We start from the raw sequence: 18,898 nt of genomic DNA, 5'->3' as shown, positions 1-18,898 counted from the left end.
CCTCAACAATAACGAAAAGCTCTCAGGCTTATTTCTGAAATATTATTAACATTAATGTTAGTATTCATAATAAATGGATTAAGCACTAAGATACAGTGGTGCCCCGCAAGACGAATGCCTCGCAAGACGGAAAACCCGCTAGACGAAAGGGTTTTCCGTTTTGGAGGTGCTTCGCAAAACGAATTTCCTATGGGCTTGCTTCGCAAGACGAAAATGTCTTGCGAGTTCCTGCGGGGTTTTTTTCCCTCCCCCCCCCTTTCCCCAAGCCGCTAAGCCGCTTATCAGCTGATCCGCTAAGCCGCTTAACAGCTGATCCGCTAATCCGCTTATCAGCTGATCCGCTAAGCCGCTTATCAGCTGATCCGCTAAGCCCGCTAAGCCACTAATAGCGCTAATCTGCTAATGGGCTTGCTTCGCAAGACGAAAAAACCGCGGAACGGATTCTTTTCGTCTTGCGAGGCACCACTGTATTCTTCAAAAGCAATGGCAGCCAGATATCTGTATCCATATTCCAGTCTGGAATCTTGCTACATGTTTAGATGACCTGCAAGAGTCTTTTATTTATTTCACAGTACACATTTTGCTACAAATGTCTCTAATCCATAGCTGATGCCTTCTGTTCTCTTGCTTCATAAGCAATAATCATAAGCAATAGACTATCCCCAAACTATGTTTAAAATAATGTAATATTTTAGTAAAATATTATCATTTTTAGGGCAAAGACTATGTCTTACATATTTATAGACAAGCTGCCACAAAATCTGATATGTGACACCCAAAAGTAAGGAGAGGGAGGAAGGCAGATTTCCTCTTGCTCTGAGTATCTGATGTGCAAGACTTAATCGTTGCTCTGAAGATAATGTATTAGTTTTATATAATGTAGATTTGCCACCCATAGCACCAATCCGGCACTTCTGCTTGTATGCTGTGTGGCCCTGACATTCATTTTGGAGTGGGAAGAGAGACAGACAGACAGAAGCCTGGGTTATGCATCATCCCTAGTGCTCTGTCCTATTGGCCTTGGATCCCATTTCTGTACTGCTCATTCAAGCCTCCCTCCCCAATCATGAGACACTGGAAATCAAATTTTTCTTGTGCTGTATTCTACAAATATAATTTTAGCATTGAGAAGTAGTTACAAACTACTTGTAACTACTTCTTCATGCTAAAAACTGAGATCCTGTGCCACCATTTTAACAACTAACACAACAACCCAAGGGGCATCCAATCTTTGCCAATGCCTCTGTCTCACTTGCCTCAAATGGTGACCCCAGTTCCCTTACTGACAGAAACTTGCTGGTGAAACACTCGGCTTGTGCTAGAAGGTGAAGCCCAAGGTGATGCCAGCAAGTCCATCTCACTGCAACATGCCCCTTTCATTGACACATCAGTGATGCTGGCTCAAACACCAGCGCAAATGGAATGATTGTGTGTCTCCTCTGTACTGATGTGATGACCCTGGAGTCAAACATCATGGGTCACTTTCACTTCACAGGGTGGGGAATTTGCATCAGACAGTAAAAAGCATGTCCAAGTAGTTTCTTGAGCAATCACCTTTCCTTTTTCAATAAACAATACACTTTCAAGGGTAGGCCCAGAGACTAGATTTGGCTCAGAGTTGTAGTCTTCATATTCTTCTCAAATTGTCTCCAGAAATCACCAGATTCCGATACTTATAAGGGGAGGAGGCAAGCCCTTTGTCATAGGAATAGCTTAAAAACAGGTCTTCCCAAAACAGTGAATTTCTTTCTAACCTCTGATACTTAGGAGGAAGTTTATTCTTTTTCACTGGGCAAATAAATTATATGATCAATACAATCCTCAGCAGATATGAACCACAGCAAAATTAGCTATAATTCTTGAAGGATTTTTCAGATATTAGAAGGCTAGCAGAACATTATGAGTCAGCACGCTTCTGTGAAACCCGTATAGCTGCAATGTCTGCAAAAATATAGAGGTTAGGCATCTTTATGAGAGCCAATAAGTAATAACTCATTTCAGAAGGCAGAAGTTCATATGATATAGGAGAATACAAGCTAATGACTTCTGTAGCCCAGAAAAAAATCTTTTGAGTTCAGTTTATAGAATGTGAAAACTTTTATGTTTGCTATTAATGCTATGGATGATGAAATGACTGGTTTTTCCCCGAGTGGATCAGAAAAGCTATATGCTATGCACTGCTCTGCTTAAATAGACGGTCACATTTACATGAACAGCTTAACTCAATATGTGTGGCAACTCTGAAAAAGATAAATAAAATATAACTTTAGGATAGATCACTACAATTTATAGAGGATGTAATTTAATTCTCCTACTTTTTAGTAAGGAATTATAACCCATCTGCAGTGCTTCTCTTAAAATTTTTAATATGATTTTCCTGTGTTCAAAAATAAGTTAACCTTTATAAAAGTACTCTTTAAATTTTAAGATGATCTTCCTTTTTTCAAAAACAACACAAGAAAGTGGAGCAAGACCAATGGCAAGAAACCAATGGAGAGATTAGGAGAATTCAGCTCAAAGAGCCAATTTCAAGCTATTACCCCGAAAAAGGATGAAAAATGAAATCTAAGAGTAAAGTCAATACTGCACTTATCATTGTACCAACTTAGTAGGTATTTAGTAGGCCTAAGTGTTAAGGTCCCTATTTATGAATGAAAAGAAATGCAACAACATCATGTATTATACCTCTTGACTGTGCTCTTTATAGACTTGAAGTGGACCTGCGGGCTTTTCAGTGTCCCAGATTTGTAATGATCCATCTCCACTGGATGTGATAAGCACATGCTCATTGTTCTCACTCCATGTCACATCAAATAGGCCATCGTTCCAGTCAAAACTAAAGAAATAGCAACCAACACATTAGTTCATGAGAAATGGTACATAACTTAAATAAATTCATATGCTAAGATAGCAGATTTAAGTCTGATTTTTTTTTTTAACTTCTCAGGAGTCACTATAGTTCCATAGAAAGAGTGATAGTTTTGGACTGGGGAACAACCAGGAATAAAATCTTGGATGAGCCATGAAACTTCACTGAGCACTCTATAGCCAAACACATTCTGTCTTAGCCTAACTTACCTCGTAGAGATTGTGTAGGGATAAGATGGGAACCACTAATGCTACTTTGAACTCCTTAGGAGGAGGGCAGGATTTTTAAAAACTAATAAATAACTTGTCTGATTCACAAAGTTAGCCTTCCCTAGCTTGGTGCCTCTCCTATGTTTTGAACTAGAATGATGGGAGTTGGTGTGCAACAACATTGGAGAGTCAACAGGTTCCTCACCACTGCTTTAAGCTTTGCTTTCCTGCATCTCCATAAGGGACAGCACAACTTGTGTGTGCCCTCCACCACCTGCGCTGGCTGTAAAACCTATAAGCTGACGTCTTGGTCAGGAATCTCAAGAGTGTTGTTGCCCACCTCCTCAGTTGCTTCCCCTGGCCTTGTTTTCAAGGCCCTAAAACTTTATGTAAGGGTTGGGGTCTGGTAGGCCTCAGTCTACCAAATGATAGGCCTCAGCCACTTACCCATTATTGGTTTTTAAATCCCTTCTCAGCTTAAAGGGTTTATGTTCTAAACAGCATTCAAGTAGCATTGTAGCTAAAATTCCACAGTCTCAGTCAAGAGATGTAGTCACACACAAGGTACTGGACACAACTTAGGCACCAAGACTGCAGATAGAAGCACTCATTGGCACCTAAATGGGTGTATACAGGTTTCCCCATCCACATAGTGTACTAAAGAATCACATTCTCCTCTGAATGTAAATCACATTTTGCAGAAACCCACCTGCAAGAATCCATAATTCTAATTGTCATGCTTGCCATTGTGTTTCTCACCGCATTCTGGTGAGTGTGACAAGCCCCAGACTTCCTCCTGTACTTGAATCTAGTAAGGAGAAAGGGTATCATATCCCTCCAGCTGGACTACGCTGGAGACCCTCTCAGCATCCCTGAAGTAGAGTCTCCCTTCTCCCTTAAGTTTAAAGTGTAGAGGTGGTGAGGGGAACAGCGTGGCTCACCAAGACACTCCAAAGTTTGTGCACTTCGATATATTTGGACCTGTGAATTAACCTACTTTGCCCTTGAAGGATCAGAGCACATGAATGATCCTCACTACAGCCTAGCTAAAGTAGTTAAAGATTATCCCTCAAGAATAATCAGAAATTAATTTTGGAAATATATCCCAGGCAGCCAAGGATCCCATTTTTGTTTCATTAAATCCAAGTTTTGGCTTGGATTCGGAAGCAAAATGAAGCTTCTAAAATAACATTGAAGTCCAAAAGTTGATCACAACTTCCTTTATTTGACTGCTCCGATTTTGATGGTTAGAGACAATTCCAATACATCAAGGTTATATGATTATATTTTTATTAATACGTTATAGAACAATAGTACCTTCTAAAGAGATGAACTCCAGCTTCATTTTGTTCTAATACTACCAGAGTTCCACAACCTGAAAAAGAAAAATATTACCATTTGAAAATAAGGAAATACCTTATAGTAGAATATAGTATTTATTTTCTTTATTTTATTTTATTTCTTTAATTTATAGCCATTATTCCACCATAGAACCTAATGTGGCATAAGACTGACTTACAGGAGTTGCTTTCAGGAAAGCATGCACAGGATTGCAAAACAATTCTATAAAATACCCGGTGTTCAAGTTGTTTTTTTCACTTACACAATCAAACCTATCTAGTGTTACAGTCAAGTGTTACAGTTTGGAATCAATCATTTTCTAAAACAAAGAAGATAACTATGGTGGCATAGACAGAATATGAAGTTGTCCTTTAGAGCGTATAAGAGGTGATATCCCTGTATATAACAGTCGCAGGGGAGCACAAGTGGAGAGTGTCCTGCATATGGGTTTTCCATGGGCATATTGTTGGCCACTGGGTTTTTTGTCTGATCCAGCAGGACTGTTCTTAGGCCCTTATGTTTAAACACTGTTAAGGTTGGTCTTTATATCTAAGTATCAGCCACAAGTACCTCAAAAAAAGCACATCCTTTGTCAGATCATCAGCAGAGACAACCATGGAAACGATTGGGATTAGGTATGTGTTTTTTAGTAAACAGTTTTGACACTGCACATAACGGGAGAACTATTTTAACACTCTTTTCTCCAGCTCAGAATCTTACAAGAAATCCTACAGCACGCTTCTTCCGTTCGGATGCCTTCGATACACACTTTTTTCCAGTGCTTTTTTTCTGGGGGTACGCATACCCCTAAACATTTGTGAATCTTCGTACTTTTATCCATTTACTGTATTTATTTTTCCCGATTTGAATTATAAAATGGTGGTTTTCTTGAGTCCAAATGAGAGTACCCCTAAACATTTTTAAAGAAAAAAAGCACTGCCTTTTTCTACTATGCACTGTGGTAACCTTTCAACGTCGCAGCACGAGCCCGACCACAAGCGTGCTTACTCCAAAGCAAGCCCTACTCAGCACATACTCATCTAAAGGCTGCAGCCCTCAAGCCTAGGCGGCCGCAACTAGCTAACCCCATCGAAATCCGTGGGGCTTTGCTGTCAAGTCAACAAGGCTGGGATCACGCTTGCTTGGAAGGTAATCCTAAATAAGCGGGGCTGGAGCGAACATGCAAACGGGATGCCGTTCGATTTCTTTTTAGATTACTCTTTTTAAAACAACTGCTTGCCCGGCAAACCACATCCTTCAACCAACGTCGATGGGCAGGAAGAACCGGGCAGCCTGGAAAACGCAACACGGCTTTGCCCCTCTCCACGCATGCGCACTCTGCTTGCCGCTTCACCTGCAATCCCGTAGTACTGCGAGGCAGCACAGGCCAAGCGCCCGGGCAGGTAAGGCGAGAACTCGACCGCGTAGCCGTGGCGGCCGGGCAGGCGGAAGGCCTGCGCCCTCGGGGCCTTCGCAGGCGCACCACCGCCACCTCCGCCGCCGCGGCTCATAGCTTCAACCGCGTCGCTCGAGCTATCCCGGGCCGGCTGCGGGAGAGGCGCTGTCGCCTCTCCTTCTCTGTGGGGAGGTCCCGCTCCCGTCGCCGTCGCCCCGCCCAGCTCTGGCCGCCGGAACTGTGGGCAGAGGTCGCCTCCGCAGCCATCATAGGTTTGGGCAAAGAGCGCCGCCTCTCCAGTTTCTGGGGCGGGGCGGCAATGGAGAAGCGTCCTGGGCTTGCAATAGCAGTAGCCTGCTCGGTGTTTCTTCAACGAGGCTTCCGCTTCCTCGTCGCAGCTCGAGGGACGTTTCCCTCCACGTGCGGGGAAGAAACGGGAAACACGATAGCGAGCAGAGTTGGGCGCGCTTCATTTCCTTGCCGTGGTTCGAAGCGCCGTTAACCGTGTTCTCTAACCCAATGCAAAGGAGTGGCCCAATACATTGAGACAACCGAGGCGAGCCACAAAATGGCGGCCTCTCCCTCCCCACCAGGGATGAAGGGGTACCTGAAGAACTACATCAGGCAACAAGGAGCGGGACTAAAGACTTACGTCTGGATCTGCCGCCCCTGTGGATTCTGCTGCCCGAGGCAGTTGCCTCACCTTGCCTCATGGAGGGGCTGGCCCTGCCCCTTATGTAAAGGCAGACTAGGTAAAGGTAAAGGGACCCCTGACCATTAGGTCCAGTCGTGACCGACTCTGGGGTTGCGGCACTCATCTCGCTTTATTGGCCGAGGGAGCCGCTGTACAGCTTCCGGGTCATGTGGCCAGCATGACTAAGCCGCTTCTGGCGAACCAGAGCAGCGCACAGAAACGCCGTTTACCTTCCCGCCGGAGCGGTACCTATTTACCTACTTGCACTTTGACGTGCTTTCGAACTGCTAGGTTGGCAGGAGCAGGGACCGAGCAACGGGAGCTCACCCCGTCGCGGGGATTTGAACCGCCAACCTTCTGATCGGCAAGTCCTAGGCTCTGTGGTTTAACCCACAGCGCCACCCACATCCCAAAGGCAGAATACACAAGGCTTAAAAGTATGAGGGTTGGGCAGGGTTTGGGGGCCATTAAAGACAGTACAAAGGCGAAATACTTCCACAGGGGATGCAGCCCTCACCATAGGAGATGCAGCAGTTGAGAAGGCTGTGTAGCTCTTGAATTTTTAAATTTATTTCAATTAAAACTATGTTGATCTTCTAGATATAGGTAGGTAGCCGTGCTGGTCTGCCGTAGTCAAAATAAAAAAAATCCTTCCAGTAGCACCTTAGAGACCAACTAAGTTTGTTGTTGGTATGAGCTTTCGTGTGCATGCATGGGCATGGTATCTGAAGAAGTGTGCATGCGCATGAAAGCTCATACCAATAACAAACTTAGTTGGTCTCTAAGGTGCTGCTGGAAGGAATTTTTTTATGTTGATCTTCATGAGCGTTGATTCCAGGGTAAAAATGGACAAATGCATAAAACCGAAGATACTGCTGTAATTAGGCCTCTAAAAAGCACAGGAGCACGTGGCATGGTGCATTTAGCAAGTTTATTTTCCAAAGCAAAAAGGCAGCGTTAACCAAAAAAAGCACAAGAGGAAGCCTAGCAATTAATCAGTAATGTGTTCCCACAAACCAGGCATGTCCAACAGGTAGATCGTGATCTACTGGTAGATCACTGGACGTCTGTGGTAGGTCACTGGTAGATCATTGGCTTCCCACAAAGAAGCTGAACAACTGTGGCTCCCCTAAAAAAAAGCTAAGCATTTTACCTCCTTCCTGAAAAAACTCGAACAACTTTGACCTGAACCCCCCAAAAGGGGGTAGATCACTGCAAGTTTTTAGCTCTGTGAGTAGATTGTAGTCTCTTGGGAGTTAGCCACCCCTGTCATAGACTTTAGATGGGTCCTGCCATAGTCCTATAAAATGTTCACTTCAGATTTTAGTGAACAGTTTTGACATGGCAAATGTTTAAAAATCTGTTTAATGGTTCCCTTTTAATCTGGAAAAATACTCTATGCTCAACTACTTCAATCATAAAAAAGGGTCAACAACATTGGTTGGCCCTTTGGTCAGCCCTCATGGCCCTTCACTTCATCAAATCTGGTCCTCTTTGAAAAAAGTTTGGACACTGGTGTAATCTGAATGCTGCTTTACTTTCTGCCAGTAAGATAGCATTACTAGGATTGAAAAGGGGCAGCTTTGAGTTTCCAAAATGTGTGTTGTTTGAAATAACTACAAAATAATTAACCTCTATGCACAGAATGTGAACTTTTAACTTTTTCATTGACTGCTTTCTCCAGTCTGCATGGCCCCAAACAACAAAATAGAACCAGAGTTCTGTTCTAACAAACAAGGAACAAAAAAACTTGGTTCCCCCCAGGGGGTGGTTTACCACATAATTATTTCAAAGCATTTGCAACGAAAGAGATCAATTAGCCCAGTCTCCCTTCAGTTTCATTTTAAAACTGATTCTTGCTCCACATATGGAGGATTGTATGTAATTAGAAGAAGAGTGAGTTGTGTGAAGCCTTTTTCTCTTGGGAGAATGCTAGGTAGAAAGGTCTGTGCCACAAGTTATGATGGGATAGCAGCATATTGGCTATCTCTGATATACTTCATTTGATGCATAAAAGTATTATCCTAAATCACAGGAGAATATACATTGTTGAGGAGATGTGTATGGGGAATTGTAAACAGTAAGATCAGTAGGAATTGAAATAAAAGTGATAATTACATTTTTAACTGGTGATTCATAAAATGTGTTGATAACACAGATCCTGGCAAAGATCTGTGATACAGGACTACCAAAAGTACCAGTTCTGTTGAAATGCCAGATTCCTTCCACCATAAGCTCTCACCTGACAGCATCCATTATATTAGGCCTGGTGTCCCCAGTGTGGCAGATGCAATGGTGCCCCTGAAAGCCTCCTCCAGTGCCTGTGAAACTTTTGCACTCCTGCCCCTCTCCAGGAGTTTACTTCTTTTCTGTATTCCTTGGAACTGAGAAAGGAGCAATCTCTCATTGGAAAACTACAGAAAGCTTTGAAAGGAAGTAGGAGGAGTATCACTGATTCCAGTTTCTTATCACTCTCTTTTTCCCCCAGGTTGAGATTGGCACCAAGAAGAAAGCAGAGTTCTTTGGGCGTGTCCAGTGTGTTCAGCACTCATTCTGATTTGCTTACACAAAGCATGCTGGGAGGTTATATCATAATGAGCATTCATCCTGAATTGCTTGTGGGCGTTTTCCTATTAATCATTCATTCGTCCCGCACTTTTCAGTGCATTTCCTCATCACTTTCCAAACCACAAAAAGACAATGTTCTTTTTAATTTTTTTGCACTAGCACTAGAGCAGCAGAGCACTTAAATCCATTTTAATTGCACAAACATTAATTTTCAGTATGCATAGACAAAATACCCACAAAATACTGACAGTCTGGAGGCACCTTCTGTTTCTTTTCCCTTCCCTCACCTGCTCCCATGTGTCTTTGGTTTCTCCTGCCTCTCCTTTTTTCTGAGTGGTCTGTTTGTTTCTCTGCCCCCTTTCTGTATGTTTTATTTCCTTCTCCAAGCCTGTCTGCCTCCTTCCTTCCCACGATTCAAGAAACATACACGCCACATCTTAATAAGTATATCTAGCATTGTGGGCTTGATGTCCCTTTCGAGTCAGTCTTCTCAGGAGCAAATACTTTTCAGATAGCAGCTTTGAGACTTATCTGATGCATGTTTTCTGAGAAGAAAGTTTAATTGATTTCAGTACCAATTTATCTCATAGGATTGCAGCTCTGTTTGTTGTGAAATCCTATCATGTGAATAAGTTTTTGCATGATAAAAGTCCAATGACTCACATGGTAGAGTTTTATCAGTAATTGTTCTGCAAATTATTACATTGTTCTGTAATAACTGGAATGTTTTAAGACACACACTTTTGTGACTCTGAACTTGGAATGATAAACAATGCCATGTAAAAACCAGTGCCTAATTATTTTAGCCTCTAGCATTTCCTGCATGGATGTGTTAGTGTTGGCATTGTCAAAAAGCCTGAAAGTTTCAATCGGTTTCAAGCTGCGTAGGTGGCTGAAAGATAAGCAGCATAAATAATGAGATTTTGCAAAAGGGTTGCATAACCATTAAGCAATTTTAATACAAAGCACAACTTTGTTTGACTAAACATGTTAACTTGTGCATTAGATTTATCAAAAGTACCCTGTGTGCACAAGAAATTATGGAATTATATCATTTTCCACCCATCAAAAAACATCATTCTTGTCATATGAAGTGCTCCGTACTGAGAATGCAGGATGTGACCTTGCCGCTCAGAAAAGTTAGAAACTAATTATTTAATTTCATACATGGTTCTAAAATATACTTGGGCTGAATCCTCTAATTAGACTGAAAAGTGAAGGGAGTAAATTAGCTGACTCTCAAAGACAGTGTTGACCCTTCTCCCAGCATTGAAAACAAGAAGGTTTGAGAAGAAGGGCGTTTCTGTTGTGTGCTTCAGGATCCCAGAATGAGAAGCCCTGGGAAAACTTACAAATTTACAGCTGTGTTGCCATACATGAGAATTCTCAAAAATCTTCAAGTATCAGAAAAGGGTAAGGGACTCTGTATAATAGAAATGCCTTCTAAATGTAGATACAAGAATTCAGCCTTTCTCAGTTCAGTGTTAATTGTGATACCAATTGCATTGGGAAGAGCAGTGCAGCCACAGTTCCTAGCAAGCCTGGTGAATCCCAAGCAAAAGTGTGAGTGGAAGACTGTGCTGTGCTGTATGCCTGAAGAGATGGGGGCCTCTGCCCACCCTCCTGGCACCCTCTAGATTAGCTGCTGATGTGTGTTTGTGTTTCAAGAAGCTTCTGTGTGTCTCTTCTGCTTGATTTTGTGGGGCATGCAGCAACAGCTGCAGAGTATGTGGAAGAGAGTTCCTTCCCTCTCAGTCTTCTCTGGGCTGATTCCCTTTTGAAAGGTTGCATCATTGAGGAAGTGGGAGGCTTTTGCAAGGCTAGAGCAGAGGAAGAGGAATTGTGCATCCTTTTAAATTGGCTGCAGTGTGATACTCCTTGAATTACAAACAGATGAGAACTTGCTGAGGAAGATAGTAGCAGTGTTTCTTCCAGGCACTGTCTTGAAGTGCAGTTGTTTATGGTGATAATGAGGGGATAGAGGAGTGAATGTGGGAGCAGAATAGGGGAATTATTCCCCCTATATAAAAGTTATTTTCGAAACCAAGGATTCTAAGTTTATAATCTGGCAAAGCAGCCAACTCAGCCATATACATGATAAATAGATGCAGATAAAGAAGCATTGGCTGGTGGTTTACATTATACATCGTGGGCAGGGAACCTTTTTCAATCCATGAGTGGCATTTCCATCTGGGGGCTGCTTGCAGTGCCAGAGGAAAAAGTGTGTGGAGTAATTAATGTAAAATCTATCTCCATATAGTAGACTAGTTTCTACACATACTCATGCACCCTTCTATCACCATCCAGGTAAGCAGAGAGTACCATCAGAGTTGACATTTTCCAGTCAGGCCAAAACACTCAAGGAAGATGTGAAACAAGGCTTAGGGGGGAGATATGGCCTGGTGAAAGTCCCAAGGGAGGCCAGCATTTGGCTCCAAGGCTTGAGGTGCCCCAGCCCTGTTATAAATTATGGGTTAAAGGTTTGCCCCAAAGTTGGGCTCTGTGTCTGCTCCTAAAATATTCTAGGCCAACAATTATTACCAGGGCCAAATTTTAAACTGAAGGTGAAGGGCAATCATTTTCCTTTAATATATATTTAATACAAATTTTGTTGTTCAGTCGTTTAGTCATGTCTGACTCTTCGTGACCCCATGGACCAGAGCACGCCAGGCACTCCTGTCTTCCACTGCCTCCCGCAGCTTGGTCAAACTCATGTTCGTAGCTTCGAGAACACTGTCCACAGTGTTAGACACAAGCAAATAATATAAGGCCAATTAATTTTAAAAGTTTGATTATGTTACTTCAAGACAGTCTTATTCCCTCCAAACCAGGCTACGTAAATACTACAGTGTTCCTGTCTGATCTAGAAAAATGGCTGTAAATCACAAACACACTTGTCATTGAAAAGTTAATGGTGATTCTTAACATTTTAAGTGTAAAAAACAACAATGTAATTTATATTGTTATGTGATGTAACAGTGTCCTAAAAGGGGATCCACTCAAGAGAACAGTAGGTGGCAGCCAAGGACTATTCTATAAAATGCCAAAACTTCCAGACTGAGAGCTATTTTAGTCTGTTTTAACAGAAACAACAGAGGGCTGTGACACTTTAAAGATATGACAATTTTATTACAGCACATAGATAATTCATGAATGCTTATGCTCAAAGATTTGTTAGTTTTTAAGATGCTACAGGCTCTTTTTCCCTATAAATTTCAAATTCCCTAGGAAAAACACGCTGTGGGAGCTCTTGCAGTATTTCAGGATATTCCAGATACATTTTCATTCCATATATAATGAATAGGTTAATTAAATTGTGGACAGGTGTAGATGCCACAAAAATTTAATCAGAAACCACCAATTGCCCAATTATCATATTTGAACATGTGCTTCAGTCCTTGACCATTTTGGGCCACACAAAAGGTATCCTATACATAACCAGAATAAAAATCCCTGACATTTTTGGTGTTAAGAGGGGTCACACTGTAAGCAACATTATATTTGATGAAAGCTGTGAGAAAGTGGCTAGATTCCGCCCTTTTTATTCACCCTATTTATTCAATTGCATTGCAAAGAGCTTTGTCTAACTTAACTTGACCACTGTTCCCATTTCTACCATTGGTTTACAGTGGTACCTCGCAAGACAAAATTAATTCGTTCTGCGAGTTTTTTCGTCTTGCGAATTTTTCGTCTTGCGAAGCACGGAACTGCACCTCTTCAAGCAATGCACCCGGTTTTAAGAAAAAGGAAACAAATTCGCAAGACGTTTTTGTCTTGCGAAGCAAGCCCATAGGGAAATTTGTCTTGCAAAGCAACTCAAAAAACGTAAAACTCTTTCGTCTTGCAAGTTTTTCGTCTTACGAGGCATTCGTCTTGCAAGGTACCACTGTATTGAAATCAAAACATACTGACTTTTACCAGTTGAGACAAACATTGTAACCACTGTGTAACAGTGGATCCCATATAAAGTATTTTCTATTTATTTTTTTTCTAATAGTGTTGAGCCAATGCAAAGATGTACGGTCTTGGGCACAAGTTGTAAATAAACTTGCTTGAATGTCAAACAGACCTGTCACTTCAAATGTTGCCTACATTTATTAAACAAATGAAAAGTTTCTTCCCATAGCCTTTTAACTCATACTACCTCCAGTCTGTTTGTCTCCCGTTCTGCATTTGCACTTACATCATCTGTTATGGCTATGCCAGGGGATTATTCCCCTTGAGGTATCAGCAACAGTGCTTGTTCTATTGCAAGAAAAGAGTCACAAAGAAGACAGGGAAGCTATTTCTGCATGTTGGTGGGTGCATGGGATTGGTCCCTGAACTTGGTTTCAAGGAACAGGTTGGATGATGGTATCTTTGAATGTTCCCCCTAGCAAAATGCACTTGCATACAGAAAATGAGCATATGAAGGAGGTTAGGACAGAAAGTTTATTCTTGATAGGCTTATTTTTTATATGTAACAATTTTAATAATAATAATAATAATAATAATAATAATAATAATAATATGCATTCTTTAGGCAGAAGGACACTGTGTTGCACATGATGGGGTGTGTGTCAATGGGTAGAGCCTGTGTGCTATAGTTGCTAGAGTGTTGGAGTGGGAACTGGGAGAGGGTTCAAATCCCCACTCGGCCATGACATACCTCAGCCTAACCTACCACACACAGTAGTTGTGGGAATTAAAGGAGCAGGGGAGAGAACCATGTATGCTACCCAGATCTCTTGGAAAAACAAGGTGAGATATAAATGCAATCAACCAATCAATAATCACTCTGCCCTTTAATGCTTTTAGCCCTATAGAACCCACCCTAGTCCTATACACTTGGAAGTAAAACCTGGAACATATTTGTTGAAACATCTTGAGGGAAACAACCCTAGGATTGCTTTGATGTATATAAAAGATTTATAACTAAATAAATAAGAATAGGAAACTTAGCTCCCTTATCCAATCAGACCATTAGCTTATCTAGCTCATTATAGTCCAAAGACAGAAAATAATTCTCCAGGGTTTCAGACAATGGCCTTCCTGAACCCTACGTGGAGATGCTTGGGACAGGGAATATCTTCTGCATGAAAAGCATGTGCTCGATCACTTGGCTACAAGCCTTTGCCAAAGAGAATATTTCATTGTTACCTTCCAGCTCTAAGGAGAACAAGACACCCCCTCCGCCCAAGGTATTTGAACAGATGAAGAACAGAATAAGAATTCATCCGATTTCCCACCTAGTATTTCAAGAATAAGGTTCATGCCACGTGCTTTAATGCTGTAACCCACCCTGGGACCTTGAGGAGAAGGGCAGGGAAGAAGAATGTGCCAGCAAAAAAAATCAAAATGGACTGAAATTTATAAATTATACTCGGTGAGGATCTTGCAACACTAGTTGCCTCTGCATTTAAAAAGGAAATGAAAGTGGGGACTGTAAAGCGAAGCCTCTTAACGGGCTCCTGTTTGCGTAAAAGCAACCTTCAGCAAAGTCGACGAGAGGAGCAGCACAGCAGAGGGCGCTTTATCATACAGGAGCCACTTCTCGGTTCAGGCGCCGCATGATTCCTCTCGACCAAACTTTGGCGCTCGTCTTATGTTTACAAGCGCAGGAATGCGCAGTTCTCTACTACAGGGCAGGGGGCGTGGCTAAGGTAGGAGGGCGGAGCCTTTCCTGGGCAGGGTGCTGGTTTTGCACAGTAGCAATGCAACAAGTGGCTGGGCGCTCGCTCGCTTGCTTTCCCCCGGTCTTTCACGTTGGCAAAGCCCCTCGGGCGAGGTAGAGGCTGCGTACCGGCGAGAGGCGCGCTCCCGCAAACGGCGGCGGGTTTGCTGAAGACCTGCGAGAGCGAGGGCGGCTGGCATGCAATAATACCTTTGCAAAGGCGCCTGGGGCTGCCGGATGAGCCGATCGCCAACCTGAGGAGCCGGCGGGGCTCAGGAAAAGAGTGCGCAATGGTGGCTTTGGCGGGCAACGAAGGAATCCGCGTTTCCCTCGCCGCTGCAGCTTGAAATCAAAGAAGGGCTCCTTTTCTCCCTCCTCCCCTCCCGCTCCGCTTTCCAGCTCGGCAACAGCTCGCACAAGCCAACTGCAGAAAGCAGGTCGAGGGGGAAAGGCGGCGGCGGCGGCGGCGGCGGCATGGCATCTGCATAAAGTCTCGTCCCGGGGCAAGGAGGCGGCTGGGACAGGAGCAGCCGGCATGAGCGACCCCAGCGAGGCGGGGACCATCAGCTTCTCGGTGCCCAGCCCGCCGGGCATTCTTGGCGGCGGCTGCCCGCTGTTCTACGAGGATGGGCTCGCCAGGAGAGCGCCGGCGGCAGGCGAGGGGACGGCGGGCCGGGGTTTCCTGGGCGGCCCAGGCGCGCCGCCGCCCGGCACCTTTTGGAACGAGGACAGCAGCTCCGTCTGCCCCGCCAGCGACACGGCGGCCCGGGCCAAAAACAACAGCGGCGGCCACAGCAACAGGAGCACCACGGTGTCTTACGTGATCAACGAGGCGAGTCCGGGGCTGCTGCAGGCGGCGGAGAGCGGGGCCCTGCAGAGCCTGAGGGAAGCGTGCGAGGCGGTGGGCGCCGACCTGCAGACGCTGCACTTCGGCAAGCTGGACTTCGGCGAGACGGCGGTGCTCGACCGCTTCTACAACGCGGGTGAGTCGACAGACGAGCTTCCTTCCGGCGAGCGGAAGGCAAAAGCCGCCGCGCCTGCAGCCGAAAGCGCGCTTACCCGAGGAGAGTCTTCCTCACGCGCATGCAGGTGGTGGGGCAAGCGAGGGGCTTCAGCCTTCATTTACCTCTTCTCAATACCCACGTAGGGTGAAGAGAGGAATACCATTATGTCTGTGTTTTCTTACATTTCTATGCCGACTTTCTTCTGTTATGGAAACGGGCTGCACAAGTGCAGTTCCCAGGTGTTCACCCATCGAGGCACTTGCCAGACCTGCTGAGCCTCATCCAGGTGGTGGCCTTGTGGTTGGCAGTTATTTATTCCGGATCATTCACATGGCACGTGGAGTAAGGTCTAGAGGTCATCTACACAAGTGACCCTTAAATGCTGTTTGGCAATTATTTTGTCTGAAATTCAAACATCACATTTTTGTTTTTCCTGGGTTTGCTTGCAAGCAGAAGGTCCCAGGTTCAGTCCGTGAAAGTGCCAAGTAAAGCTGCGTGAGACCCTTGCCTGAAACCCCGGAAAGCTGCTGATGGTCTGTGTGGACAGTTCTGAGCTAGATGGACCAATAGTGTGACTTGATATAAGGCAGCTTCCCAAAGATAAAATGAGGGGAGGTTTCACACACATTATAAAATAGCAAATCCAGGTTTCCCACCGCGTGTTCATGCTTGGTAAAGAGCTGCAGCCAATCCCAGCTCCTTGAAGAGTGCATTCTCACCACATAAGGAAATATGTCCCCATGCCTCACATTCTCTCCAACACTTAGGTGATGTTAAGCACCATAAAAATATGACTAAGGGTAGTTGATACCAGCAGAGAGTAGCTGTTAGGGAATTTCCCCATATTTTTGCTGAGACTGAATATAATCGTTTTTCATACCCAGTACTTTCCACTTCCTTTCTTCTCTTATTTCATGAAACACTGTTCGCATGAGTCTTTTAAGCTTTGGGTTGATCTCATTGCCTTCACTAACAAGATTTTATAAATATTAGGGAGTCACAATCATCAGCTGCTCAAACCTTGATAAAAATCTAATAGCCCGATTCCTGTGGTAGCCACTGAGATCTGGGTTTAAGCTAAAGTAAATAACTTGGTGTAGTTGGAACCAGTTTACGCTATCATACCTAGCTTTTTTTTCAATTGAGGGCCTTATTTGGGAGTCAGCCCTTCAAACCAATCATACATGTTACCATCTTTTTCACTTGTTTAGACAGAGTCCTGTTTTTATTATGTTACTTGTTTTTAAAACTTTTTGTGAACTGCCTTGCAAGGACAATGTGACCTGAACAGTAGATTAGAAATATTTTAAATACCTAGATAAGTATTAGCATAGGGATCTGGCCCTTGGGGAAGGTCGCTAGCATGTGTGCCCAGATGGGTAGCGTGCGACATACTTTCTGCTGTTTCCTAGTCTGTGAAGTAAACCTGGGCTAGTTTTTGGGAAAGCTGATCGTATGTATTTGTTATTAGGCTTTTGTATGGAAGACAGAATAATTAGAGTATTTTGTCACATCTTGTGCTGTTCATAGTTTCCTTGGCTCTGAAGATAGTAATCAGTCCATATTCTGCAGCTGCTGTTAGCCAGTAGTACCTGAGGATTGTAAACAAAGGTGAATAGGTGTTTCAGTGCTAAGTCTTTTGGCAGGAAGTCTTTGGAAATAAGTAGTCCACTCTTGTCTGTTCACACCCAGGGATTCCCTGGGAACATAAAGATTTATTCATAATTAATTCATCCACCTTTCTATTTCTGTTTTCAGAGCCACTGATGTGGCTTTGGACTTGTTCATGTGACACTGTCTAATTGGTGTGGTTTGAACATGGGCTGAGCAAAACCAGGCTTAGTTTTTGTGTGGTGTGACCATTTGTGCAACTCTTTCACCACACTCAGTTCACCCCCTAGCCTGTGTTTACTGACCAGCTGCTGAAAATGTATTGACCACTAGTATGGTAAATATAGGTTGGGTCCTGAGCTGGCACACATAACTTTTTCAGTATATCCCAGAAACGTCTTAAACCCACAGGCATACTATGCCAGATTAATCATATGAATGGGTCCTTAGAGGCAGTGCTTAATATATCAATCTACTTGCGCTATAAATATCTTATAAGGTGAGGAAACTATGGCCCTCCAGATGTTGGAGCACAGATCCCCTCATTCCATTTATCATGCTTGATAGGGCCAATGGGACTTGTAGGTTAATAACATTTGGAAAACCAGATTCCTCGTCCCTGTTTTAGGACATGACTCCTCTCCCTCAGTGTATAGGAAAGAGATTGTGAAGGGCAGGTAAGAATCTAATCAATCATCATGAGGCCTCAGGGCAGGTTACCACAATTTAAAAACAGCTTAAGCAGCTTAAGATCAGGGAACAGCTTAGACCCTTTAATAATATATCAAAAGCCAGGTTAAAGAGGTACCTCCTCAGTGTACAGAGAAAAACTACACGATGATGATGCCAGACACACCTGTCTGAGGAGGACATTACACAAAAATGCCCTCTCCTGGACCACTGATACCCAAAGTTCTAAGGGTGGTGGAACTACCAGGAGGATACCCTCTGACAATTTTTGTGTCCAATAGAGTCTGTGGGGAAGAAGCACCCTGATTTGGACTCAAACGAACTGGCAACCAGTGCTGCTATTAAAAAAAAAGAGGTTTGGTGAGTTCCAAATTGTACCCCAGCTAGTCGTCTGGTTGCTGCTTTTTGGACCTCTGGAAGTTTAAGAGGCCTCTTCAAGTGCAGCACCACATAGACGGCACTGCAATAATCCAGTCTAGGAGTTACTAAATTTGTTGACAAACCATCCTTCGCTCAAAATAGGCACTCCTAGTCATCACGGCCACCCGAGTCTCCAGTGACCCCAAGCTTCAGACATGCTTCTCCTGGACAGGGGTGTGTGAAATCCCATGCATAGCACACTGTCTCCCCTCTTCCTGGGCACAATAACTTGGAACTCAGCTTCCATTCATGTGTCCACATCAGGTCTTTATGTGCCTCCAAGCACCTGTCCAGTACCTCAACTGCCTCTTCCAAGTCAGATGAACAGAGACAGAGTTGATTGCCATATGACTTCATTTATTTATTTAATTGCCATATATTTAGAATATCTCTAAGGAGTGTGCAGAAACCTGAAGCAACAACAGACAGCTCAAACAAAAATA

General features: G+C 43.7%; 2 protein-coding genes across 5 annotated transcripts in view; one reads left to right on the top strand and one right to left on the bottom strand.

Annotated features, from left to right (window-relative positions):
* Positions 1 to 6,033, bottom strand: part of PEX7 (peroxisomal biogenesis factor 7) — a 54,087-nt gene extending 48,054 nt beyond the window's left edge. Inside the window, exons 1-3 of the mRNA XM_053382023.1 lie at positions 5,774 to 6,033; positions 4,396 to 4,453; positions 2,686 to 2,836 (exon numbers count right to left, since the gene is read on the bottom strand). Coding sequence (XP_053237998.1) covers positions 2,686 to 2,836; positions 4,396 to 4,453; positions 5,774 to 5,930 — 366 coding nt within the window. The 5' untranslated portion in view covers positions 5,931 to 6,033. The remainder of the gene's footprint in view (positions 1 to 2,685; positions 2,837 to 4,395; positions 4,454 to 5,773) is intronic.
* The window catches only part of MAP3K5 (mitogen-activated protein kinase kinase kinase 5), a 102,461-nt gene continuing 89,237 nt past the window's right edge, over positions 5,675 to 18,898 (top strand). Inside the window, exon 1 of one of the 4 annotated variants that reach the window (XM_053382022.1) lies at positions 5,675 to 5,822. In XM_053382022.1, coding sequence (XP_053237997.1) covers positions 5,690 to 5,822 — 133 coding nt within the window. In that variant the 5' untranslated portion in view covers positions 5,675 to 5,689. Of the gene's footprint in view, positions 5,823 to 14,619; positions 15,714 to 18,898 lie in introns of those variants that run through there. The other 3 variants (XM_053382021.1, XM_053382019.1, XM_053382020.1) reach the window with 3 other exon arrangements.

The sequence above is a fragment of the Podarcis raffonei genome, chromosome 3, assembly GCF_027172205.1.
Source record: "Podarcis raffonei isolate rPodRaf1 chromosome 3, rPodRaf1.pri, whole genome shotgun sequence".
NCBI classification, from domain to species: domain Eukaryota; kingdom Metazoa; phylum Chordata; class Lepidosauria; order Squamata; family Lacertidae; genus Podarcis; species Podarcis raffonei.
This window is presented reverse-complemented; position numbering and strand designations above follow the sequence as displayed.